Source organism: Nycticebus coucang, chromosome 14, assembly GCF_027406575.1.
Source record: "Nycticebus coucang isolate mNycCou1 chromosome 14, mNycCou1.pri, whole genome shotgun sequence".
In the NCBI taxonomy this organism is placed as follows: domain Eukaryota; kingdom Metazoa; phylum Chordata; class Mammalia; order Primates; family Lorisidae; genus Nycticebus; species Nycticebus coucang.
The window spans coordinates 96,583,811-96,611,582 of record NC_069793.1 but is presented as its reverse complement, the minus strand read 5'-3'; the positions used below and the strand labels follow the sequence as shown (position 1 = coordinate 96,611,582).

The 27,772-nt window shown below is 45.1% G+C and overlaps 1 protein-coding gene across 1 annotated transcript in view; it reads left to right on the top strand.

Annotated features, from left to right (window-relative positions):
- The window catches only part of FAT3 (FAT atypical cadherin 3), a 768,910-nt gene that overhangs the window by 594,245 nt on the left and 146,893 nt on the right, over positions 1–27,772 (top strand). The window contains exons 5-6 of the mRNA XM_053561979.1: positions 17,951–18,265; positions 20,627–20,837. Coding sequence (XP_053417954.1) covers positions 17,951–18,265; positions 20,627–20,837 — 526 coding nt within the window. The remainder of the gene's footprint in view (positions 1–17,950; positions 18,266–20,626; positions 20,838–27,772) is intronic.

Sequence of the window (27,772 nt, the reverse complement as noted above, 5' to 3'; positions counted from 1 at the left end):
TGCACAGAGCCTGGGAGGATTTTGTAAGAACTCCAAGGATAAGGGAGTAAAGGGGATTCCATGCCGTGGGAACCCCTATCAGAGAGGCAAGGGCTTTGAAGTACGTGTTCCGTGTTGGAAGAACAAAGGGACTGTGGGCCCCTGAGGGAAGAGAGCCCACGTTGCTTACCCCCGCGTGCCCCATGCTGTGGTTTGCTTCCACTCTCTCCTGCTCTTCCGTCTTCCTCCATGGGGTGACGCACATGCCAGCACCTTAATATTGGACTTTCCAGCCTCCAGAACCATGAGCCAAATAAGTTTCTATTGTTTATAAATTACCCAATCTTAGGGTTTTATTATAGCAGCATGCATCAGACTGCGATGCAGTGTCTAAAACAGCACATTGCAGGCGGCGGGAAATGTGGCATTGAATTAAGTGATCTGATCGTGTGATTAGAACTTTAGGTACAGAGTGGGTAGAAACTGGAGGCTGAGGGTAGCCTAGTAGACAGGCTTTGTCAATACTATGGGATTTTGTGTGTTAATACTAGAGGATGTGGACTTTATCTTTTAATTAAGCAAAGTGTGTTCCTTAAAATATCAGAACTGTTAATTAGCATCACTCAGTGTTCTGCCATCAAATAAGTTTGGAAACCCCTAGTTTGAAAAGTTAACCAGCTTTTTAGTGTGGACTCTGTGTGGGTCTCTAATCACGTACATTGTAGAGCTCTAAGAGGGGAACCAGCTTGTTAGTGTAGACTCTGTGTGGGTCTCTAATCACGTACACTGTACAGCTCTAAGAGAGGAACAAGCTTGTTAGTGTAGACTCTGTGTGGGTCTCTAATCGCGTACACTGTAGAGCTCTAAGAGGGGAACCAGCTTGTTAGTGTAGATTCTGTGTGGGTCTCTAATCTTTAGTGCATTGTAAAGCTCTAAGAGGGGTCTATAGTGTTCTTCAGGCTCCTAAGATTCTAGATCCATTCAGGCCTTGTATTTCCATGACACCTTTTATGAAATCTGCTGTAAGCAACAAAGAGCCATTAAAAACCCTTCCTCAGGAGATTAGCATGGTTGGAATTGTCTTTGAGAAGACTCTATCTGGCCTTCTAAAGAATGCAATTGGACAAAGCAAGATTGGAGGCGGGAAGACCAGATTGAAGACTGATGTAACTGTTTAGGCTGGAAACAATGACAGCTTGACACCCAGGGTCCGAGAAACACAGCTGATGTTTAAAAAGTAGCTCTTGTTGGGGTCATCATTGTAATTGTGCAGGTTGTGCCAGATTCAGGGGCACTTGCTGAGGGGGACACAGGGCACTGAATACAGCACACATTCCTTATTGCCGTATTTTGTCTCCAGCTGGAGGGCTGCATCCCTCCTGGGGAGGAACCCCACCCACTACAATTTGTGAAGCTGCCCCCTCCAAAACTCATGTTGATATTTATTCCCTCATGGGGCCTGTAGGAGGTGACTGCATCGTGAGGGTTCTGCCATGAATTGATTAATGGATTATTGGGTTAATAGATGAATGGATTGTCATGAGGGAGAACTGGTGGTTTTATAAAAGGAAGAGAGACCCAAGAAAGCCTCTAAGCAGGCTCGGGCCTCTGGCCATGTGACACCCTGCACCACCCAGGACTCTGGAGAGTCCCCATCAGCAAAAAGGCACCCACCAGACACAGCCCTTGGTCTGGGCTTCTCAGCTGCCATAACTTTAGGAAACAAATATCCCTTCTTTCTAAGTTACCCAGTTCCAGGTATTCAGTTATACACAACAGAGTGTAGACGGAGACACAGCCAGCTGTGCACAGCCCCAGTCAATGAGCCGTGGAGAAGGCGCGAGAGAGAAGTGGCTGGGATGACGCGCTTTTCTGTCCTACATCAGCATATGACCGAAGAGGCCTGAATGTGTTACTCCGACTTCTAGTAATGCCTCTAAAACTACAGTATCTCAAATTGTAATTTGTGAAAACGGAATGATGGATTTTCAGCCCTGCTGCTCCAAGCATTCTCTGCCAAAAGCTGTTATTTTATCTTTACCACACATGCAAATCTACGTGCTAATGTTACTGAGAGATAGTTATCAAGACGTGGAAACCAAGGACGTGGAACTCAAATGCCTCCAGAGCCCGCTCAAGGCTCGTAAGTGAGGGGTGTCTGTCGCAGGCTGTTTGCATATTAAATTTACAGGAATGCTTTATATTTATAATAATAAATGTACACCCTTCGTTTGTCTTTAGAGATGCAGTCTTCTCCATCTATATATTTTTAACTGTTTCTGGTGGGAACATGGGTGTGAGATGTACTTCTCGAGAAAAACTTTCTGAGAAAAACTTTCGTACCACAGTGAAGAAGTGACAACCGGCACAGCGGCCTCGTTAGAGATGCAGCAGAGAACTAGTGGGCTAGTTAGTTCCATTTCTCAGAAGCCGAGAATTTAAATTTGTATGTGACATCTCTGTCTCTCATTTTAAACATTGGCAGAAATTTTTACAGTACCCCGGATGGGCCAAACATGAACGTATCTCTGGGTTCATGAACATTGGTTCAAACGTGCTCTTTTACGTACACATGGGCTTTATTTCTTTAAAGTGATGGATTTAAAATTCACGTGTGTCTGCAGACAAAGTGTTAAATAACTTGCTAAATTTCCCTGCAAACCCGTGTCCAGTTGCTGAGAGGAGAAAAGCCGTGTTTGCTGAGCTAGCAATCACAGCAGTGTCTTTATTTTTGTTTTAAGCCTTTACTGTAGAAAGAAAGGCCAAAAAGCTGGTGCCTTGTGGAATGGTTAGGGCTTAAATCCAAATATCCTCATCATGCAAAGGCATGAGAATCTTCCAGGATAAAAGTAACATAAACCATGAAGTCCGGTGCTCTGAAATACCACTGTGCACTTCCCCTTGGAATTTATATCTGGTGGATTCTGTTTCATGGAGAGGAGAGGGTGGACACTCATATGGACAAAAGTTGTGATGTCAGGGGAACTGTGAAACAGTGCAGGGGGCTTTAGTTCTGCAGCTGATATGACGTCACATCTTGGTTCCTGGCAGGACTCTCGTAATGGCCCACATGTGAGCTCATAGATTGTTCGCATCTGGTTAAAAGGGGCGTTAGCACATGGGTGGTAATCACCATTGTGCTAGGGAAACTTGGAGGAGGTGTTTAGTTCCTGCTGATCAGGAAGATTAGAATCAAGCAAGTTTTATGAATAGAAAATGATGAGCAGATGAGCCTGGAAGGAAATGGAAATGTGAAGAGATTAGTAGCTGGTGCACACCTCTCTGCAGGGAAAAAAGCTTTAAGAGATGTCAGGCTGGGAAGTGCTTTATTTCCTGAAGAGCCAAGAAAGGATTTGGACAAAGCTGTAATGTTAGCAGCTGCTGCCAGAGTGAATTGGTCAAGAATCTTTCTGAAAAAGCTGCCATTTCGCAGTTGCTAGGTCTAAACATGGGGAGGAAAGATGTCTTCATTGTCCTGAGATGCGGGATGCACTCATGCATTTAACTGACAAATATTTAGGAGGGCCAGCTTTTGCTAGCACTGGGCTAGACCCTAGAGTGGCTCGCAGGCTTGTGGGAGTCCACGTCCTGCAGAAGACAGACCAGGAGGACTTGGAAAGGGTGTCTGGATGGATTGGCAGCTGAATTTGACTTGGGGCTTTTAATAATGCAACATCTTTAGTCAAAGAGAAAGCTCACAGAAATTAATACTGTGATTCAGTGGCCCCAAGGCCTAGATTATGTCCGTTGCATGGGTTTAGATCAACTTTAGTTTAGCATCTTTAAGTTGTTCTTTCCTAAAAGAACAACATTTTAGGCAAAATGAGCTTCCTGAGTAGAAGTTAAGAGAAAACACGTGAATCCTTTTTTTTTCCTCCTTTCTTCTTCTTCTTCTTTTTTTTTTAGAGAAGAGTCTCACTTTGTCCCCCTGGGTAGAGCACTGTGGCATCACAGCTCACAGCAATCTCCAGCTCTTGGGTTTAGGCGATTCTCTTGCCTCAGCCTCCAGAGTAGCTGGGACTACAGGCGCCCGCCACAACACCCGGCTATTTTTGTTGCAGTTTGGCCAGGGCTGGGTTTGAACCTGCCACCCTCAGAATATGGGGCCGGCGCCTGTGGCTCAGTGGGTAGGGCGCTGGCCCCTTGCCTTTCTTCTCTTCTTTTATACCTTTATATTCTGTTAACCCTCATTCTTGTTTCTGTTCCTTCTTTCTTTTCTTTTATTATTGTTAGTATTATTTGAGACAGGGTCTCACTCTGTTGCCCAGGCTAGAGAGCAGTGGAATGATCATAGCTCATTACAACTTTGAACTCTTGGGCTCAAGTGATCCTCCTGCCTTAGTCTCTAGGTAGCTGAGACTACAGGGGTGTGCCACCATGCCCAGCTACCTTTTTTTTTTTTATTTTTTAAATTTATTGTAGAGAGGGTGTCAGTATATTCCCAAGGCTAGTCTCAAACTCCTGGCATCAAGTGATCCTCCCTTGGCTGGGTGCAGTGGCTCATGCCCATAGTCCTAGCACTTTTTTTTTCCTTTCTTTATTTTTTTTTATTAATTTTTTTTATTGTTACATCATAGCTGTGTACATTTATGCAATCAAGGGGTACAATGTGCCGGTTTCATATACAATCTGAAATAGTCTCATCAAACTGTTCAACGTAGCCTTCACGGCATTTTCTTAGTTACTGTATGTAGACACTTGTATTCTGACTTTATTTTATTATTTTTTTAATTCACAAATATTTTATTTTTTTATTTATGATTTTTTTAATTAATTTATTTTATTGTTAAATCATAGCTGTGTACATTTATGCAATCAAGGGGTACAATGTGCCGGTTTCATATACAATCTGAAATAGTCTCATCAAACTGTTCAACGTAGCCTTCATGGCATTTTCTTAGTTATTATATGTAGAGTTTCAACAACTTTCAAATAGTCCCTCACCATTTTTTGCTGCTGGCAGATTATCTGAATGGATATGTAAAAACTTACACTTAAATGTCAAGGTAGTATTATATTCTGTGTATTTAAATACCGATATATAGTATGCATATCAGATACAATGATTAATAAAAACATGAAAATTGTGATATACTCCAGATTTATTTTTACATATCCATTCAGATAATCTGCCAATAGTCCTAGCACTCTTAAAGACCAAGGTGGGTGGATTGTTTGAGCCCGGGAGTTCAAGACCAGCCTGAGCAAGACTAAGACCTCCATTTCTATGAAAAATAGAAAAAACTAGCCAGGCATTGTGGCAGGTACCTGTAGTCCCAGCCACTTGGGAGACTGAGGCAAGATCTTTTAAGCCCAAGAGTTTGAGGTTGCTATGAGCTAGGATGATACCATGGCATTCTACCCAGGGCAACAGAGTGAGACTGTGTCTAAGGAAAAAAGGAAAAAAGTAATTCTCCTTAGCCTCCTAAAATGCTGGGGTTAAAGGTATAAGCCACCGTGCCCAGCCATCCTTTTCTTATTTTTGATGAAGACTTTTCTTTTATAAAATAAACCATCCCACAAACTTATTCAACATGGTAAGTATATATATATATACTTACCATGTTGAATAAGTTAGAAGTTATTTACAGAAGTTAGAAATGGCAGAAATGTGTACATTCCACAATCTAGAGAGGATATATCCCTCAATGGTACCTGATAGGTAGCAATACAGACTGAGAAGGCAGAGTAGGGAGCGGCCTCTCCCGCTGTTTCTTAATACCAACACGTAGGTGCAATAAGGGAAACCAGATGTGATGAAGTCAAGGGCAGATGGTTTAACACTGCCTTCCTTTTGCCTTCCCTCCATGGACAATATGGGTGACGAGGCAGGTTCATTTTAGTTCTATGGCTTCACCTTTCAGAAAGTTCATCTTCAAGAGCTGGTGCTCCTTTGAGACCTGCCCTTTAACTTACTGTTTGCTCGTAGTTTTCCTTTCAGAAATGGCAGGAAGCACTTGTCTTCCCAGGAATGCAGCGGGCTGAGCCCAGAGGCTGAAAGGTCTGGGTTCCAGCCCCAGCCTTTGCGTCAGCACCTGAGTATTCTGTGAGAAGGTCATTGCTCTGTTTCCTCACCTGTGAAGAGGAGATAAATTTGCTTTGAATCTCTTTGGTATCTTGAGAGGATTAAGAATTTAATGTTTGTGAAACATTTTGAAGATAAAAAGTGGAGACTGAACATAATATCTGCTCTGAACACAGTACTCTTTTTTTTTCATGTAAGAACTCAGCATTCTGGAAAATACCTACATTAAAAGCTCTGTAGTATTAAACGTATATATGTATGTATAAAAATATGTGTGTGTATTTATATGAGACTGTATGAATGTAAGCCTTGTTTGAGGCTCAAAAGCCACCTTGGAATTGTAGAACCAATCTTTTGGAAAGATTGAGGTTATTTCTAATGAGATGATACTGGGCTAAAAAGCATATCTTGTCTAGACCTCAGCTTTCCCATCTGTAAAACAAGTGGATTGAATAAGAATCACATCAGCTATTAAAAAAAATGGAGACTTTACATCCTTCGTATTAACCTGGATGGAAGCGGAAGACATTATTCTTAGTAAAGCATCACAAGAATGGAGAAGCATGAATCCTATGTACTCAATTTTGATATGAGGACAATTAATGACAATTAAGGTCATGGGAGCGGGGAGGAAAAGCAGAAAGAGGGACGGAGGGGGGGTGGGGCCTTGGTGTGTGCCACACCTTCTGGGGGCAAGACATGATTGCAAGAGGGACTTTACCTAACAAATGCAATCAGTGTAACCTGGCTTATTGTACCCTCAATGAATCCCCAACAATAAAAAAAAAAAAAAGAATCGCATCTAAGGCAAGTTTTTCTGTACCCTGAGGGTCTGTAGTATGTAGAACATGGGAAAATATTCAATGAGTGTGACTCTCCATCCGATTCCCTCCCTATATGGGGAAGGGAATATATCATTCTCTCCATCAATGAGTGATGGAGACTCCGAGTGCACAGGAACGGTGAGAGCCGCACTGACCCCCACATGTCCTGTATATAGATCAGGAAAGCACACAGACATCTCCCTCTGAATTAATTCTCAATAGCCACAGCATCTAAAACCCTGAAGAGTGTGTCTTTTTGTTCCTGTGACCTCTCTAGGGATATTGGTTTCAGTAAATCCGATACAAGAGAAAGGTAATATACTACTAGTAATTTTGTACAGGATTTTCTAACATTATGATACACATAGAAAATGAAATTTGTACAACAGCTTTGGGTAAAGGGAAAAGCTGACCCCAGCCAGAGGTGACTAACCCAGTGGTCGCGGTGTGTAAGGTCACGTTTGTCTACCCAGGAGCTGAGAGAATGGGCAGGCGGCACATTGAAGGCTCCTTGCTGGCTGTGGCTCGATGCTCTGTCTTTGTGTAAATGGCTTTATCTTTAAATTTTGTCCTTGCCTAGACCCTGCCAAGTTCTGAGACTTTTGATAATTTATAGGAAGAGGGAGAAATAAATCTCTTTTGAGCTTTGTCCTCCTGTACTTTAGAAGAATCAGGACAAAAGAGTTCAGGAAGATGAGAATAAAGGTACAGTGTGTTGGAGAAGGGGGTGTGTTGTCAAGATAGGGAGGTCTGTGGTGTCCAAAGACAAAACTACAACAAATTTAGCTTGAAGATCTTAATTGGCTTTTATTTGTGTTTCCAGAATTAGAAACATCTCATTCCATAAAAGCAAATGAATATTCCCATGAGCTGGGCAGAGGAGGTTGGCTTTATAGACTCAAGAGGACTGAGCAAAAACAGGGAGCAGAAAAGTGCTTTGGTCATTTCAACGTGACTTTTCCTGCAAGGTTAAAGCAGAGGGGACTTCCTTATCAAGCCAGCAAAACTCGCCTCCTTGAGGATTTGGCTAGCCTCATATTCATTCATTCTCTCTCTCTGTCTGTCTCTCTCTCTCTCTCTCTCTCTCTCTCTCTCTCTCCTCTCTCTCTCTCTCTCTCTCTCTCTCTCTCTCTCTCTCTCTCTCTCTCTCTCTCTCTCTCTCTCTCTCTCTCTCTCTCCCCCTGCCCTCCACCCACTGTGGTCCACCTCTGATTTCTCCCAAGATCAAACCACTTAGTATGGGCTTGGTGGCGAGAAGCTTCAGTGTGAGTGACTCCATTTTCCCCATTTTGGTTTAGTCTAGTGCAGGCCTCCTAGAAACTGTATATAACAGTGGCACCCAAATATGAATGCAAAGAAGCTTGGTATTTGGAGTGTTTCACCTAGAACAGGAGTATGCAGCCCAGACACTGCAAATCGGTTGGTTGTGACAACTACTTGGAGAGCTCCATCCTGGAAGAGTCTGAGTCCACACCTCACCTTCAGGGTGAGCAGTGAATTACCTGTTCCTGCTCTCTGTGGCCTCCAGCTGTGGCAGCCACGCCATATACTGGCCATCCTGTCCAGGATGTGCTGAAACCCCAGTGCTGAGGCAATAAAGGGACATGTCTGGAGCGTGTTCTGAGGCAGGTGGGGCAGGCACTTAGAAGAGAGGCAGCCTGAGGCCATGGGTAGGCTGCAGACCCCGGACCAGTGGGGGATTGCGCTCTGGTTCACTCATCTGTGCCTGTTTGTAATTTAGAATATGGACGTAAGAATCACATCGCTCCCAGGACCAGGTGGGGATCCCTGACTTCATGTTTGTTCAGCAGTTTAGAAGAATCTCTGCACATGGTCAACACACGATGCCTGACAAATAAGAGAAACCAAGGGGGCCCAGGCCTCCTCCCTGCCATCTCCACAATTGCAGCAGCCCGTACAGCCTAAAAGGAGTGAGAGTTATAAGAAATACCTGTATCACTCAATGGAACACCTTGGTGGAAAGGGCATGGAGAGGGATTTAGAGCTCCTAACAAGCATGAGAGCTCGCGAGATGAGAGCAGTGATGAATTGGCAGTCTCTACACCTGTGGTGTTGAGAGGCCCGAGATCAGCCTTATATTAGGCTGGAGGAGCAGGCAGTCGGGAGCATGCGCATTCTATCACGGACCCGCTTACTCTGACTCTGTCTCCTCTCCTGCCTGCAGAACGCCAGCACAGGGTCTGAAGATTACCGAGCTCCACTAAAGTCTAAGATCTATCTATTCTAAGACTGCTTTACTCTCTCTAAGACACACTCTCTCTCTCTCTCCAGCTAAAGTAGATAGCCCTCAGGCACCTAACAGACCTGAGCAAGGTAACTTAGCGGTCCGCATCCGGAACCTAGTGAAGCCGGCCCGAGACCTGGCCAGTCCCGTGCCCTGACACACAATCAGGGAGAACAGTTCTATAAAGAAGGGCAGAGCCAACAAAGTCACAGGAAAGGCTCCAACTGCACTAAGTAAATCTGGGGTCTTGGGGTGCTGAAAGAAGTTTCAGCCGTGCCCCTGTCTCAGTGGCAGTTTTTAAGCAATGAAGGAGGACAGAAAGGTGTCCAAAGACTGGCAACTCCAATTATCAAAGGAGGGGAAAGCCTTGATTCCAGAAGCACAGAGTAGAGCTCCATGTTGATCTGCAGCCACGCTTGGGGAGGAAATTTAAATAGGTGGTTAACAGATGCTTCTGCAAGGGCTGTGCAGGGTAAGGAAAAGAGCGTGTGACTTGGACACAGACCCGCGTTCCGTTACTTTCCAACCAGGGGCCCTTTCAAAAGTTAGTGTAATAATTTCTAAGCCTCAGCGTCTCCAGCTGTAGAAGAGAAATGGAAATGCCCACAGGATGCCTGTGAAAAAGTGACAATCTTATGTAAATGCTATAGCAGTAGACTGAGTAACAAGGTCAGTATAACCAATGAGGTAACAGAGTCTAAGGGTTTAGACAGGGCTCAGGAAACTTTTCTGTAAAGGACCAAAAAGTACACATTAGGCTTTGTGCACCAGCTAGTCTTGGCCTCAACTACTCAACTATACCTTTGTAGCAGGGAAGCATCTATAGGTAATATTTCTGGGTTTGCTTTGCTTTTTTTTCAAAATACTAAGGGGGTTCAAATGTTTTTGGTCACATGGATTGGTTTTGTATGCTTGAGTTGTGTCTGTAGGTGCGCCCATTGCCCAGCTAAGGTTCACCCCTTGGGTAGACCAATTGATTTCCATCCAGTTTTGCGTTCCTCTGTGCACACCTGTGCTCATTATTAGTTCCAATTTAATGAGTACATGTGAGGGGAAGGAGGGGGAATGGAGGGTAATTGGTGGGACCACACCTACAGTGCATCTTACAAGGGTACATGTGAAATTTACTAAATGTAGAATATAAATGTCTGAACACAATAACTAAGAAAATGCCGTGAAGGCTATGTTAACCAGTTGGATGAAAATATTTCAAATTGTATATAATGAGTACATGTGGTGTTTGTTTTTTCAATCTTGAGATGTTTCACATAAGAGTATGGTCTCCACGTTCACTCAAATTGTTGCCAAAGGCATCAAGCCCCCCTTCCCTATGGCTGAGCAGTACTCCACACAGCCACATCCCAGTGAAACTTTATTTACCAAAACAAGCAGCCAGGTTTGGCCCTCGGGCTGTAGTTTGTTGATCCCTGATTATAGAACCAAACAACTGAGTTTAAAACAAAGCTCTCTGGGTGGCGCCTGTGGCTCAAGGAGTAGGGCACTGGTCCCATATGCCAGAGGTGGCGGGTTCAAACCCAGCCCCGGCCAAAAGAAAAAAAAAAAAAGCTCTCTGATTTAAGAATAGCATGACCTTTGACAAGTTCTTAAGTTCGGTTTCCTTGTCCTCTCATGAGACTATTGCAATAATTCAGGAAGCATTGCATGGGCTGTGATTCTCACAGGGGGCGCTTGCTGCCATCATAAGCTTCTAATGCATGTTACCTGTTACCATCATGATTACCCCAGCAGCTTAGATTAGGGAACCTACATTGCCGGTAAGATGAGATTGAAGAGACAAATATTTATACCCCCATACTTATAACTCCAAAAGGAAAGGGCCCACATGGTTTGATTGTTTCATATCACAGTGTGTGTGACATGGCTTCTACCCAAAACAAGCATAGTCACAAACTACATAACTAAGTGAGATCATCTCCAGGATGGTGGAGGGATTTTTGCACAGATCTGAGTAAGGCTGATGTGCTGTTGTGCTGTCCTGATCCTCACATTTTAGGAAGGAACTTGCTATATAGGAAAACACCCTGAAAGAGGCAGCCAATATAAGGAATGATCTGAGAGGTAATTACATGAGTTAGAATTTTTCAATCTGGGTAAATGATTCTCAAATAGCTCTTAAGATGTTTATGAGAAAGGAAGTTTTAAAACATATCTTCCCAAGGGACTTGGCTCTACTCCCAGCTAGAGGTAGGGTGTATAATCCAGCCGCTTGAGACAGGACTCTGGAACCTTTGGACAGTCGAATACGACAAGAGTGATAAGGTGCCAGTTTCTGAGTCCAGGACTTAAGAAAATAGCAGATGCCACTTTCCGTCCTTCAGGCCACTTGCTCTTGGAAGCCAGCTGAGGTCACAGCCAGTGGCCACAAACAGATGTGTCAGGTGACGACAGGCCCAGCTGCCTGCGACTGTAATTATACCAGGGGCTCTGAACAAGAACTGTCTGAACCACAAAAGGTAATAAAGATGCTGGCTATTTTCAGCTGCCTAGTTTTGTTTCCATAGCGGTGGATGTCTGGGGTAACATGGCGAGGAATTTGACTTTTTTTCTGTAGAGTATAAAAGAGTAAAACTAGTCTATAGGAGATGACAGGCAGGTAAGTTTGGGTTCAGTATTAAAAAGAGCTTTGTGAATTACTGGGAAGAATGTGGAGAAAAAGGAACCCTGTGTACTGTGCATGAAATGAAATTTGTACAGCCACAATGGAAACACTTAGGAGGGTTCCTCAAGAAATCAAAAATAGAACCAACATATGAACCAGCCATCCCACTCCTGGGTGTATATGCGAAGGGAAGGATGCCGCCTGCATGTGGAAGAGAAGGCTTCCTTCCCACAGTCACCTGCAGCTCTGTTCCCAATAACCAAGATCTAGAATCAGCCTGAGTGTCCATCAACAGATGAATGGAAAAAGAAAATGTGGAGTGTTTAATCAAGGGAACACTATCCAGACTTCAAAAAGAAGGAATTCCTGCCATTTGCAACAACATGGATAAACGTGAAACATTGTTATGTGAAATAAACCAAGCAGAGAAAGGTAAACGTCACATGTGGGAGATGGAAAAGTTGAATTCATAGGGGCAGAGGGTAGAATCGTGGTTACCAGCGGCAGAGGTGACTCGGGAACGCTGGATAAACGATTCAAGATGTCAATTAGGCAGGAGGACCAAGTTCAAGAGATGTATTTTACATTATGGCGATTATAGTTAAAATATCTTATACTTGAAAACTGCTAGGAGAGTAGATTTTAAGTGTTCTCATCCTCAAAAAAATTAAATATGTGAGGAAAAGCATAGATGAATTAGCTTAATAAAGCCATTCCATGGTGTGTGTATATATATATATAAAACATCATGTCATATGTTATAAATGTATATGGTTTTTATTTGTTGATTAAAAATTTTTCTGAAGGAGAACTTTGTGAGAATTGAACTAATCAAACCCAAAACGGGCTGCTTCGTAAGAAACCGAGTTCTTGTTGAACAAATCTGAACTGAAGCCAGATGAGCACAGGTCCCAACTATTACAGAGGATTTGGGGCATGGGGAGGAATAGACACCCATGTTTGTTGGTTGTTTGGCTAATCTCCTAATTTGCCTTAAAAATAGCTTTTTCCCTGAAGGACACTGAGTACGTATTTCATTCATTCGTACAACACTGAATGCTTATGATGTTATGAGGCCAAGTTGTAGATGCTAGGGATATGCTGGTGCACTAAATGGATGAAAATCCGTGCTTTGTGGAGCTCACAGTCTAGCAGAGGTGGGTAAGTAAGACACACGTCCGTGAAATGACACATCAGCTCATGACAAAGTGCCACAGACAAATGCCGCAGTCCTGCTACCTGTGGGGTACAAGTGGATTCCTGAAACCACAGAGAGTACTGAGGCATACCTGAACTATATTTTTTCCTATACATAACACATCTGTGAAAAAGTTATAAATTAGACACAGTAAGAGATTGAACAGCAATGAACTACTAATTAAATAAAACAATTATAGTGATATATCATAATGAAAGTTAAGTGATTGCTCTCTCTCTCTCTCTGTCAAAAGATCTTATTGTATCAAACCACAGGTAACTGAATCAATGGACAGTGAAGCCACGGATAAGGGGAACTGCTGTATAAAACAGAGAAAGGAAACATAATCTCCTAAGAAGAGTTCACAGCTTTAATGACAATGACCTGGAAACAGTCATTTGGGATGAATAACAAGTTAGGATAGTACCAGATTTGAACTCTCCTGCTTAGAAATATTGAATATATTCTTAAACACTATTATGATGAATCATGAGAATAAGACAATAGACCAGATCCCAGGTCTCTGCTCTTGGCTGCCTATATAATTATATTCTATTGGAAGGAGAGAGATAATAAAAATAAGTTGTTTCCGTGAGTTAGAAACGTTGCCTTCCACCAAGTGCCCGATCCCAGGCTTCTCCGTGTCCCATCCACTGCTGGTCCTATAAACCCCTTGCATCTTCCAGGAATGGACTTGAAGACATGTTCCTCGGTGTTAATTGCGTCAGCGTAGGCCTCCCAGGCCACGCTGCTTGCCTCCTGGTTTTGCCTGGCGTTCGCAGACCACAGGGCACCACAGGAGAACAAAACAGGCTGCCTCCAGTTTCAATGCACTGAACGATCTTGGAGTCCTTTTATTTGGTATTAGCAACTGAGGAAATTCAGCTTTCAGGCTTTTGATTAATTGCCAGAACCACCAATTATTGATCGGTGATGACAAAAGCTGTAAGTTAGGATGACTCTGTATTCTGGTCCCACTGCGACAGGGTAAGAGTTTGCATGGATCATTTCTAAACAACGGCTCATTTCTCATATCGTTCATGAAAAATGACACAGAGGAGGAGGCGGTGGGGATTTATCTTAGTCTGACATCCATCTCCAATGCTGCTCCTTCCTCCACGTGGGCTAATTTCAAGGGGTGGCTTGAGGACTAAGGCACCGTGAAATGTATAGTCTGAGAACCTGATGTAATCATCACGATTAGTATCCCAGATACAAACATAGAAGGGCAGATGAGAGCGCCCAGAAAAATAATAATTGAAATTATGACCTTGAGGGCGGCACCTGTGGCTCAAAGGAGTAGGGCACCAGCCCCCTATGCTAGAGGTGGTGGGTTCAAACCCAGCCCCGGCCTAAAACTGCAAAAAAAAAAAAAAAATGAAAAAAGAAATTAAGGCCTTGAAGTTAGCAATGTGGTTCAGTGCAGCAAACATTTACCAAGAGTGCTGTAGTTTTCAGAAAAACAGTGAAATAAACAAAGTCCCTGCTTTTGAGTAGCTCACATCTGCTCCACCCCTCAGACACCATCCACAGAATCATAGCACTAGAAGCATTTAGGGAGATTCTATGCTCACTCTTCATAGAGAGTCTTACTGTCTAGATGTACTTTGCATTTATTATGATAGGGAAGAAGTTTAAGTAAATTAATTCTTGATTTCACTCTACATTTATTTGGCACTCAGAGTTGAAGCAGGTGCCAGAATATAAAAAAAAAAAAAAAACACTGAGTAAGACAGAATCCCTGACCTCAAGTTGCCCACAGTCTACAATGGCTGAGAATGGAGACCAAGTAGCTGACCCTGAAAACACAGGATGGTAGTTAGCATCCTGGAAGTGAGTACAGTGGGCTGCAGGATGCAGGGAATGGCTTCTCAGGAGTGTTGGGTCGAAACCTCTGGAATAAGTCAGGTGCATTCCCAGAAGAAATCATTTGGAGGCAAATGGTGTTAAGCACATGGCATACTCAGTTCTTCCCTGGGTCACTATGTAACTGGACATAGAGGTGGGAAGGGGCAGACGGTGGATGCTGGTCGTCAAGGCTGGCCAGATCCTTGCCCTTAAGGAGCCCCTGCAGAGCATTATGCAGATCAGTGACACGGTTAGATTTTTGAAGAAGAAATAACACTTCACAACAAAGGTGAGGGCTGGAGGCAGAGACCAGGGGGCAACGGTCCATCTAAGCGACATGCAAATAAAGTTCAGCCTAGAGCAGGGTGGTAGGAGAGATTTGTGTGGTGGGTGTACAGGAGAACTCTGGGTGGGAGCCAGGACTCTGGTGGGCACTGCTGTGCAAGAGGGTGGGGGGCCATTCATTCAGACAGTGAACACAGGTGAGGGAGCGTTGGGGCCGTTCATTCCGATGGTGAACACAGGTGAGGGAGGAGGTTTCAGGGTGGTGATTACAGTTCGTGACTTTGGGGGTATATGTAAAAGGTCCAGAGAGTAGATTCCTAGTAGCTAGTTGAGTGTGTGAGTTTGGCCCTCAGGAAATGGGCTTAGGCTCAAGAGATACACATTGGAGAAGGCCCCGCATGTGGGTAGGAGTTGAAACCATGGGTCAGGAGATGGAGGAGTGATTAACAAGAGGGCAGGAAAGGCCGGCTGGGGCTGCATTGTAAAGGGCCTTGAACGATCTCTGACAGTTTTATAAGGGGAGACAGCTTTGGCTAAGGAGATTGTCCAAGTAGGCCCTGAATCAGAGTCTCATTCATTAAATAAGCATTTGTGGAGCCCGTTCTGTGTGGCCTGGCCCAGAGCTGAGAGCAGAGAGGGGAACACACACAGCCTGTCTCTGTCCTTATGCAGCTTATCTACTTAAGTGGAGAATCCTATTTAATTAGTTTCCACAATGGTAAGTGTTACAAACACAAGCAGGGGTTCTTGTGCTGGCGCTGGACTGAGTTCCAGAAGGCAGCCCCGGAGGAAGGGACATTTCCGGGGGACCTACCCGATGAGTAGGCAAGCTGCAGTGAGGGGGCAGGGACGGCACTCCAGGGAAGAGGCAGGACCCTGTGGTGCCCTGTGGCCTGGGGGAGCTGGGCGGTTGCGATGAGGTGGTGACTCGGGGACCCTACCTCCCTGGCACTCCTGCCATAACGTCTATCATCACAGTGACCACTCCCTGCCGCATGAGCCTGGGAAGTGCTGCTCTACCCACCTGCAGGTAGATATCTCAAGGGCCTGGGCTTGGAGATCAGGTCCACTACAAAAGAAAGCATTTTAACAGCAGCAGGGTCTTCGATGAGCAGTGAACTGGCAGCAAGAGGCTGCTTTTCTTGACCTCACCTGGCCCTGAGGCGGCTCTAGAGAGCTACCTCAGAGCCCTGCGTGGGGCACTTAGCGACAGGCAACAAGGAGGGGATCTTGTGCACAGTGCAGACAGTGAGAGTTTGAATTTGGAAGGGGGCCGGCTGTTCACAAGGAAAAGAGCGCAAAACAGTCAATGCATTTGGGTCCACACGGCTCACTCGGGAGTATGACGTTTGACTTTAGGCAGCAGCGACAGGGCGTGCCTCTTCAGAACTCGGGCTGTCCAGGAATTAGCTCAAGAGTCAAAATCCAGACTTAGCACCTATTGGCCCTGACGTGGATCTTTTGTGAAATATAATGAACCAATGGGAAAATAACCTTGGCAGGAAATGTATTGATTATTTTTTTTTTTTTAAAAGCGAGTGAACGCCTATGAACATGTATCCTGAGTCTAGTAAAGCTATTCTCCTAGGAAGCTTGTAAGAGGAACTGAACTAGATTGCAATTCCATTTTGCAAAAAAACCTTTAATTTGTTTCTCCACATTTTTGGACCTTTTTATCAGTTACTTGCTTCACTGTTGTTTTTCTCCTGTTGATACTTTGTGTGTGTTTATGTTCCCTCCAGCCTCCAAAGTTATATTTTGAAGTTATCTGTTTTATATAAGGTAATGATTTAAAGGTTAAATATCGGTTCTTACAGATTTTGGAGAAGTTCAATACCTAGCTAACGGGATCTGAGGGCCTCTTTTTTTCTCATCTGTGAAATGGGAATAAATGAACCTGCTTCACTTACTGAGGCTGTTCTGGAAAGCCGATGAGATCAGAGTGCTTTATAAAACAGGTCTCTCCATTTGCATCATTGTTATTAGTTTCATAACGTCTATCATCACAGTGACCAATAAGAAAACATGTTCATTACGCTCCTTTCTCAGTTCACACAGACACACATAGAGATACGGAGCATCATGGAGACATGGGAAGCCGATCTCCATCCCTTTTTTCAAAGATGAAAAAAAATTGTTTTGTGATCGGTAAAAACATTTTAAGTGTCAAATGTACTTTGAACCATGCCTGTAAATAGTGAAGCATATAGCACAGTTTTCCTTTAGTTCAGTGACAAGGCAAACATCAAGTTTGCATGAAGATGTACCTTAGTCTGCTTGGGTCGCTGTAACAAAATCCTATAGGCTGGGTGACTAACCAACAGACATTTATTGCTCATAAGTCTAGAAACTGGGAAGTTCAAGTTCAAGGCACCAGCCAATTCAGTCGCTGGCAAGATGAACTTGAAAAAATACGTCAGCTTTTATAAATGCAGTGGATCTGAATGGGCGGGGAACCTGTGGAATTCTGGATCCGTGAGTGTGCCCTTCTGACTGAATCCAAATTTTACACAACAAATTCTTTTGATAAAGAGATTTGTTCTGCAAAGTTTAGATTCAGTTGAGGGGCCAGCTGGGAACTGGAGAACCACAGGTGCCCTTGAGGATGCAGGTTCCCCGCCCTTGATCATTTCTGTTATTTAAAAGCTTCCCGGTCTGTATTCATTCGAGATTGCAGCCTCAGAGACAAAGACAGCCCCGCTCCCCTGCCACCCTTTCAGTGAAGATTTTCCTTCCTGGGTTTGGGGCAACCCCTCCGTTTGTGGATGAACTATGAGAAGTTATGCATTTGACATGAACTACAGAAGGAAGAAAAGTTGACGGACCTCAGATCACAGCACCGACTTTACGGGGCGGGCAGTGGAGGAAGAGCAAGAACCAGGTTCCTCCTTTCTGATCACATCATATTTTCTTTTTTGAAACTCAGGTGACTGTGACAGATGGTGGTCCCTCTCCAAAACAGTCAACCATTTGGGTGGTGGTTCAGGTTCAAGATGAAAATGACAACAAGCCTCAGTTCCCGGAGAAGGTCTACCAGATCAAGCTGCCCGAACGAGACCGGAAGAAGAGGGGGGAGCCCATTTACAGGGCCTTTGCGTTTGACAGAGATGAGGGCCCCAACGCAGAAATCTCCTACAGCATCGTGGATGGGAATGATGATGGGAAGTTCTTTATCGACCCTAAAACTGGCATGGTGTCTTCCAGAAAGCAATTTACAGCAGGGAGTTATGACATCCTCACGGTAAGAGCTTCGGAACTCCAGTGGTGTAGCTTGGGGACGGGCTGACTTTCTTGTTCATGTACACGCCTTTGAGCGGTGAATCTTTAAAGGAAGGTGTAAACCCACGCGACTGTGGAAGGCATCTTTCTGGGAGGCCAGGACAAGTGAGAATTGCTGCCTGCTGTGGTGGCATTCTTAAATAATGAGATAGTGAGACACAAGCTGTATCTTGTCCGCATTTCCCCCTTTCCCAGGTCACAGTGTGTCCACCACACACTCAGCCACACTCTCTGCAGCTCAAGGTTCTGAACATAATGTAAACTAAAGGCAGGGGAACAGCAGTCACATGTCCCACCCACCACCCAACATACCGCTCACCTTGTCCCCAAGACTTTCCGTAGAAAACAACTTTTGTAATTGTTGACAGTGGGATAGAATGTGGATTTAGCCATGTAGATAGTGAGGCACAAGTCACAGTTTCTTCTGTAAAAAGTGGAGGGAAAAAAACCTCAGTTACGAGCTAAACTTTTCATTAAGTTGGAAAAATAAAAAACAACAGGAGCACCATCTCATACGCCCCCATATCCGGGGTGCCCATGTGCTTCCTCCGCCCCCAACCCCTTGAGCCAGGCAGCATCTATTCCAGAGAGGACGGGGTCACTTTGCAAGTGGTGGGCACCGTCCAGGGTCCCAGGAATCACCTGAGCTGGCACAACCTCCCACCCCCGTCTTCGTCCTCAGCCTGGTCTGCTGTGTACGGCTAGTCCTTTAGTATTTTGAAGGATGGCCTGAGTTCCTTTGATTTATGTTTTTCACTCCTGTCGTCTGGATTATTTGGGTTCTTTCCCTGCTCGGTAATGAGTCCAGAACAGTGGGCAGAGAAAAGAAGATAGTAAAACAGCAGAAGTGCTTCCACCATTGGAAGCTCTGGTGTGATGCTTGCTGCTATGTGAGGCTCCCAGGGTGGAAATCCTTGAGGGCCGTATGGACTGTTGTAAATGCTCTTGGTACCTGCCCAGACCCCACTCCCCAGACTGGTTTGTCTGTCCCCCAACTGTTACGGTGCTGCCTACTGAGGGTTCACAGCTTCCTCCTCCTCCAAGAATCATCCTCCACTGATGCCGAGCTCAAGAGATTCCACACTGCCACCGCCAGCTTAGCAGCCCAAAGCCAATGGCTGAACAATAGACACCTCGATGCTAACGTTTAACACCCTTGCTTCAAGGTGGATTCAGCTCCATGGTGCATTAATTCAGAGCTCCTCATGGGACTCTGTGATTTCACTGGGACCCATCCCTGTTTAGCTCCTACCCTGCCCGTTCCAATCTCTTTATTCCCTTTCTCCTGAGAGTATTCCCCTCGCCCCTCAGGCCGTTTGTACTCAAATCTCTGTCTCAGCTCCTGGGGAACCTGATTTAAGAGGTGTGTTTTGAAGGGTTCTCCATCCTACAAGGATGTTTTGGGGCAGAGTAATCCCCCAATGTGTAACTTGAGGGTGCTATAAATTGCCAGTATATTCAAAGGTTATAATTATTAGTTATGTGCCTGTGTTTTTTAAATGAAACATTTAAAAAGCCTTTTACAATTTATTTTGTTTGGGGCTTTCTTCTTTTTGGTTTTCTGCACGTGGTTTTCTTTGAGCCCAGGACTCCATAGCAGTTCACCCTGCACAGCTGGGCAAGAGACGTGCTCTCCCTCCCCCATGTGTCAGCTGACTTATGACCACAGGGAAGAGTCCTTAGCACCATCCTCCCCGCCACACTACCACCATGAGTTCCCTTTACCCCTCAGCAGGTGCCTCAAGGCAGTTAGCCCCAGGCTCCTGCCTCTCCTGCCTTTCCCAGGCCGACTCCCGTCACCCTTCGGGCGTCCTGCGTGAGCAGAACGCTTTTCCAGAATAGAGAAGCAGCAAGGAGCTGCAAACACAACTCCCCCACCACACAGAAAGTTCCGCAGGCATCATTCACACGTAAATAAGGATTCACAGCACATTTTCTTCTCTTCCAAGTGTTATCACCAGAGGCGAGGTTCAGGGTCAAGCTGTAAAGAATCAAATTAGCTATTCCTACTCATGTAGCTATCATTCACGCCCACAGGACACTACAAACTCTAAGTGCCACATTTTCTTTCAAGGATCCTGAATCTGCAAACTGGCAGTGGTTCAGATAAGCCTCTGGTGAACTTGGTGTGAGGCCCCCACGTGACTAGGATCTTCCCCTCCTCCCAAGCCCAGTCTCCCCAGGTCTCCATTCTTTTTCCCCCGTTGCTGACGCTGGGATGAGGAAGGAGTCTTGGCTCAGCAACGTACGAGTGACAGGTCCCAGCTTCCCCAGGGATTGGGGCTCTAAGACCTCTTTCTGTGTTCTCTCCATGTGTGAGTAGATAAAGGCGGTGGACAATGGGCGCCCACAGAAGTCCTCCACGGCCCGCCTGCACATTGAATGGATTAAGAAGCCACCCCCTTCATCTATACCGCTGACCTTCGATGAGCCATTTTATAATTTCACAGTCATGGAAAGCGATAGAGTAACTGAGATTGTGGGGGTAGTGTCTGTGCAGCCGGCTAACACCCCTCTGTGGTTTGACATAGTTGGTAAGTTCGAGTCTTCCAGAGCCATGTTGCACAATGTGCTAATTGACTGTTTGGAGCAACTAGCAAAAAAAAAAAAAAAAAAGACTAACAATTAGTACTAAGATGAAAAGATGTATAGTGCTGGAATACAAAAGAGCCAGTAAAATGAATAGCCAACCTGTGCTTTCGTTCCGATTCTGTAGCTGAGCTGAACAGAAAGTGCTCGCTGGCTGGATTTTCCATAGTACGTTATTTACTGCGATCTTAATGTTGTTCTGTGTGCCATTTAAATTCTATTGTCACACTTGGCTAATCTCATTTCTAAATGTATTGATGGTACTAGACTTGCTGTCCTTCATTTCTCTCTTTTTCTTCACCTTTTTTCTGCATTCTGTTCTTTTTTTTTCTGCTTCCGACTGCCCTGCTTCAAGGCGGCAAGCATGCTCGAGAGATGTTCTATATTCTACAGACAGCTTGTGGGCAGAACTGTTCAACAGAAGGTACCCTTAGTGCAAACACATTTGCTAAAATACAGCTATCCAATCTGCCTTTTACGGGTTTTTTTTTTTTTTCCAAAGCAAATTGAATTACATCTTTCATAACTGCCTGTGACAGGCTGAAGTGCAGCCCCCAGATTTCATACATGCCTCTAACAGCTATTGCATTACTCATAGCCAATGGCTCCTTTGTTTGAGGTTGGATGGGTTTGGATTGGGAGGGGTGGGGGTGTTTTGATTTTTTTTTTTTTTTGCTTTTGAGGTACGTGGGCTTTTTGTTTTTGTTTTTATCTTTTTTGTAGGGTGGTTGATTTAAGTGTGCCTTTTCCAATTGAAAAGTAAATTAAAATGTATTCCAGCCCCTCTGTGTTGCAGCAGTTGTACCATTCATATACCAAAAAGCCCCGTCAGGAGAGTCCCCTGGCTGCTGTCCATGGAGGGAAGGGCAGGAAATGGAACGTAGATATATGGCCAGTGCAGCCTCCCACACAAGCTGAATAGAGAAAGCAGATGGAAGCTTGCAGGGTGGACCTTGGGAGCCAACCTTTAAATTCCTTGAAAGAAAGCAAGCAAGCACGCCAGGCTGCGAAAGGAACGGGCAGGGCAGCACGGTGGCCTCAGGGCAGCACGGTGGCCTTGGGGACCTGGAGGGAGAGGCACTGGAGGGGGACTGTGTGCAGAGCGCCGGGAAACAGAACAGGCTGCTGCTGAGAGGAGAGCGACGGAGTGGGTGCAGCCTGATCTGACAGCAGGCTGAGCCCAAGCCAATTGCCCACACTTCTCTGTAGGCTGCAGGGAACCCAGGAGAGATCTGGTCTGGGGGAATCATTTCCTTCCCCCATTCTCTGCCGGGATAGGATGGGCAGGAACCTGCCTTTGTTCCCAGGACCAGCTGGGTCTGGGGGAAGCATCTAGAAAGTTCCATAGCAGTATTAATGAGGCTCAGCAAAAGAACATCCCATGTCCCCCAAGGTAGAGAAGTCCTCTGGTAGAGAGTTGACTGGCAGAAATCCTGGTGGAGAGTTCTCTGAACTCCCAAAAAGGAAAGGCTTTTTTCCCCACCTGTGACATTTTACAGAATGACAGTTAAACATCTTTGTTTTACTTAATTGGCATTCATTGCGCCATCCCTGTACAGGGCCATCCTCATTCCAACCTTTCCATTCCTTCTTCATCGCCAGGTAACTTATTTGAAATGGAACCTTTCTAGCCATAAAAGATGCCTCCAGCTCTTTATCATCCCCATATTTTGCAGCTCACTAAGATATTATCCAACCAAGTTGCTTCTTTTGTGGGGCGATGTGTTCGTTGCTGGGCTGTTTCTGCGGCCAACTTCAGTGATTCCTTCACTGCCACCCCTAATCAGTCACAGAAAACGCATCTCAGTTCTAAAACGTGTCTCCAGACCTGGGTCTTCAGGGACATGAGCAGCGGAAATTCCTTTTAAATAGCCCGAAGAAGAGCGCAGTAGAAACCAAACAGCCAACAGGGCACCTGTGTACCATCCCGAGTCGGGAGAGGAACTGACCTCTCCCATCAGCCACCGTTTACGCCCCTCCTCCCTGGACCGTCCAGTTTGCAGGCCTCTCCACAGCCTGGCAGTGCCACTGTCCCCCCTTGCGTGACCCATGTACACAGCTTCCTGACCACACACACCCCACCTACCATCCTCATGACCCTGGACACCTCACATGTGCTCAGCTCCCCACAGCACACTTTTCTCTGATGCTCAGACTCATTGCCAGCCCCCAGCCTCCAGTTACCCAGGCCTGGGTCACAACACTTTCGCCCTCCTGCAGGCCTGTGTGACTGTGTATGGGTAAACATGCCTAGTAGCACCGCATGCAACCTCCATTCTAAGTTTTTCCTGTCTGTATCATTGTCCTGTCCCTTTTATGAACCCTTCAGGTCAAAGCCCATGTCCCCTTGTGCCTCCTGCCTGCCAGCACTTCTGGCAAGGGGAGTAAACTGTGGTGACTGACGGAGGTGCCTCAGGCAGCCCATCCCCTACCCCTGACCTGTCCAGAGTCAGTCTGACCTTCCACTGTGTTCCCTCACGTTAGCATCTTTGATAAATAGGAACATCACTGGTCCAAGGACAGGAGGGCAAAACTCCCTAGAAGGACTCCTTCTAATCTGCCCCAACTACAAATCTAGGAACCATTCCCAAGAACATGGCATCAGTTTTCAGGTCTCTCTGTCTTCGTGTTTCTAAACACTACACTCTTCCTACACGATCCCCTTGGTGTCAGTGTGCTAATGAAGACCCACAGGGTTGTCCCTGTGGGGTCTGGATGCTCTGTCAGACAGATGTCCCTGGAAACCTGGTAACATCCAGCCAAGCTGCTTCTACAAATTGGACGTACTGGGCCAGATGCCCAAACAAAACATGATTTTATTTCCATCCCCACATCCAGCCGACAACATCTTAAAACGCCAACTCTTCATTTCGCGGCAGAAGTTAAATCCTTTTCCAGATGCTGGTTGCTTTCAGAGTTCATACGGACCCCCTTCCACCCAGCCCCCCTTTTGAAAATCTTTCTAATGTGTCAGAGTCACTTTTTTTTTTCCCCTCAATTTGCGGACAGCATATTTCCCCTTCTCTTAAAACCTGTTGTTTCCTTCATTGTATTCAGATGTTTCATTCTCACTTTCAAGATTTCTTGCTTATTTATCAAGCAAGAAATTTTGAGCGTTATTTATTTAAACGCTCATCTCTTTCTTCCCTTCGGCCTTCCCTAGGCATCTTCCTGGGGCCAGGCTAACATAGTAAGGAAAGAGAGGAAGCAGTGCCCTTCAGTGCTTAAGAAACTTAGCGGGGCACTCCAGGTGCTAAGAAGAGGCCCAAGGCACATAAGGTCAGTATGGATCTGAAGTGAAGTTCTACGTTTAAGCGCAATCCTTGCCTGGGTAAATACTCTTATGAATCTCCCGAGGGGAGTGAAGATTCGGTTCCGTTGCAGACCCAGTGCATTCAGAAACTACGACATCCTGGCCTAGCACTCACAGCTTACAAATGCGGTGACTAATGAATGTACGTTAGGCAAGCAGAAATAATGTTCCAGGCATGCTTTTTCCACAAGACGATTGTCTCACTTCCACATTTCCAAATTTACCCAATTCTCGTTTAACTGCGTTTCTTTTCTTCCCACCATTTTGTGATTATGAATTCACAAAAACTGTGTGATGAGCAATTTTGTTCCCAAGCCTGGACCCTTGCACCAGACACTTTCTAGTGCCTCCAAAGAGATCGCCGCTTAGGATGTTATGTAGCTAACTCTCTTCAGCTTCCAGAAACAGAAGCCCCGCTTGTAACGGAGCTAAGAAAGCTGTCATTTAAAGGAAACATAATAAAGTTCAGCTGTTCTGTGTTTAAACAGCCCAACGCACAGCATGTTCCTTTTCTGTGTTAAAAGAGAGACAAATTGAAAGGAACACAAATAACCCATAATCCTTTGTGGGTTTTATCACATCGCTTCACACTTCTCAGGAGACTGTGGTGGCAACTCCACGGCTCCCCGGTTTACAGACTCTCCAATGTGCACACAATCTGGTCCACAGTTCAGTCCCCATAGCAAATATTTGAATTGTGAAGGCCACCATTCTTACACGCTTCAAAAATTCCTCTCCACTCCAGGTAGATAGATGGAGGTGCTGCAACCCGTTCTTTTAGCTTTTGCCTGACTTGCACTAGAAAGATGATTTTCCTTGGAGCTAGTGAGCGCCTAAAATATCTATCTTTATTGATCTCACCCACCACAAAGAGCAGAAGGGCTATTTTTGGAAAATAATTCACTGATGTTGAGTGCCAGCGTGTAGGCCCATCTCTGGCAGAAATAGCATTCTGCGTTGCAGCTCCGTCAAGGCTGCCTTGACCCTGAACTTGGTGTAGGTGCCTATAGACTTTGGATTCTTGTTTGCTGCTGTCTCTGAAGCTTCCGTTTGTCCTTCTTGAACCTCGTCCCCAGTGGAGGTATGGCTTAGTTAGTGTTGGATCCATGAGGCAAGTTAAATTCTCTTGATAGCTCTAGCAGTGGCCTTGTTCAACAACGAGAGCTTGGGCATCTCGGGGTCTCCCCAAAGCAGGTGGTTGTATTCCGTTAATCCAACTCACCTGCGAGAAGCCACGTTCCCATGTGACTTTTAATACAGCTGTTCCGCCATCAGGCTGACTTTTGCTCAATCATTAAATTACCATCAGACACTCCATTTCTTTTATTCTGCCCTCTTTCCCTAATCAGATCCCACATAAGTCTCTCTTTTCTCCATAGCAACAATCTAGTCCATAGGAGTGCATCTGAGCAGACGTGGGAAAATAACACAAAGCCTAAAACATGTCATATCAATATGTTAGTGTTTGAAGGAAATGAATTTTACGATAGATTCCAGGAGGGGTTTTCCTGGCCTCTCCCCAGAGCCTCCTCCTGCAGCCTCGTTACCGTCTTCAGCTGGGTGCTGTGCTTGTTTTCATTCCAAGGTAGAAAATGATTCATGATGAAACCATAACTGGTATTTAACATTTTTCCTTAAGCTCCGTGTCCACGCCCAGCCTGACTGAACAGCTTGTAGATGAGTCCTTTCATTCATTAGCACTCAGCAGCCCAGGTTTGGGAAGTTTCTCACGTAATACTTGCCCCTTGCTGAGGACTGGATTTGGGTTGGTATTTTTATAATTACATGTGCAGTGGGATGATACTGGATAGGGTCCTGGAAGCTTCTCTGAAGGGCAGGCTGGGTGATTTTCACCAGTGGACCTCTCTACTGAGAGAAGATGGTTCTATGTACCCTTTGTAAAAGACAAACTTAAGTAAACCAACCCAGCGCTCTGCTGCCTGGAGCTTTTAGGCCAGAGCCGCCGGCTCCAAGTATTTTCCCTCATGCCCCATTTTTTAATCCCGTTAGGACATTCCCGCTTGCTAAGTTTAACTTCAGAATCTGATAGAAATCCAATATGCCTCTTCCGCTCTTTGTTTACTCTATGACACCTGTCTTGGCCAAAAGGGGTCCAAGAGAGATGTCCCCGATGTGGATTATCTGTTATGTGGGCTGTTCACAACCTTGCTTTACCCGTCTCTGCCGCACACCCCGCAGCCACCCTCAGCCTGGGGCTTCTCTAGTCTCCCACTTTGTTGAAGCTCAGACCAGCTTGGCAGCGTCCTCCCACGTCCTCCCCCCCCCTTTTGTTTCGCCTGATGCCACTGCACCAAGCGCACTCCGGCTTTGCATGTTGTGTTACTGGCTCTGAGGAAGCACACCTTGTTAAACGGATTGCCACCAGTGCAAACAGACTCCTGGCATTTGATACTCTCACCCGGGGCGATTTGGGCAGGGTTTCCTATGAAAATGAAATCGCCTCTCAGGCTAAAAGGGAGCCTGAAAAACGAGCCCCAGGGGAGAAGTGGGGAGTCATTTATGACATGGGATCCTTAAGTGGTAGGTTGTTAAATTGCATGAGGGTTGATGGTGAACTGCTGGTCTAGATTCTGTGGTCCCATGTCAGAAATTCATTTTAAAACTCGGGGAAGATTTTGTTTTACCTGAAATCTTGGCTTAACCAGGAGCAAATGTCCTAGAAATGCGTAGCGGAGGCTGCTAGCTATGCTGGCAGATAGGGAGGGTTTGTACGCACTCTCCCGAGTTCTCTGTCTCTGCCCTGGTTCTACCCCTGTAGAGGCTTCTGGTCCAGAGTATTTGAAAGCGTAACAGTGAGTGAAGGGGACACGGACAGAGAGAAAGAGAGAGAACTGTAAAAAAAATGACAATCATAAAAGTAGCCAAAAGTGTTATTTGATTCTGCCTCTCTTCTCCTTCATTAAAAAAAAAGTTATAATAGCAAACGACTAAGAAAAAGCACACAATCTCTATGCCCTATATAAAATATTTAAATTTTATGCCACTAACCGCATGCAATGATCACATGTTTTTAAATAGGGCCCTGAGGCGGGGACAATGTGAGTGTAAATCAGTGAGAGTAAATAGGATTGTTATCTCTCACTGAGAACAGTGACTGAAACTGGAAATCTTTGCTTGTACATTCTCTAAATTTTATTTTCATTAATCATTAAATTGGAGCAAACTAAAGTTTCATAAAATTTGCATCATCTTTATTTTACCTTGACCTACAAAGTTTCACCTTCTAAACTAATTGTAAGGAAAACAGCCTAAAGATGATTTTAAATGTGATTTAAAATGCGATTTGATGCCCATCAAAAACAACCTGAGAAGTTAGGTTCTGGTCTTTCCTACTCCGGGAGTCTTTTGAGGCAATTTTTTTTTTTTTTTTGGAAGTTTCCATGGTAAGGTTTTTGCTGTTGTTGTTTGGGGGGGAGGGTTGTCTTTTTTTTTTTTTTTTTTTTTTTTCAGAATGTACCACTTGCTAGCTAATGATTTTTCTTTGCTTGTAAAGATGGTTGTTCAAGGCACTGGAATCTGCCTTCCGTTTGATTTCATGCAGTTATC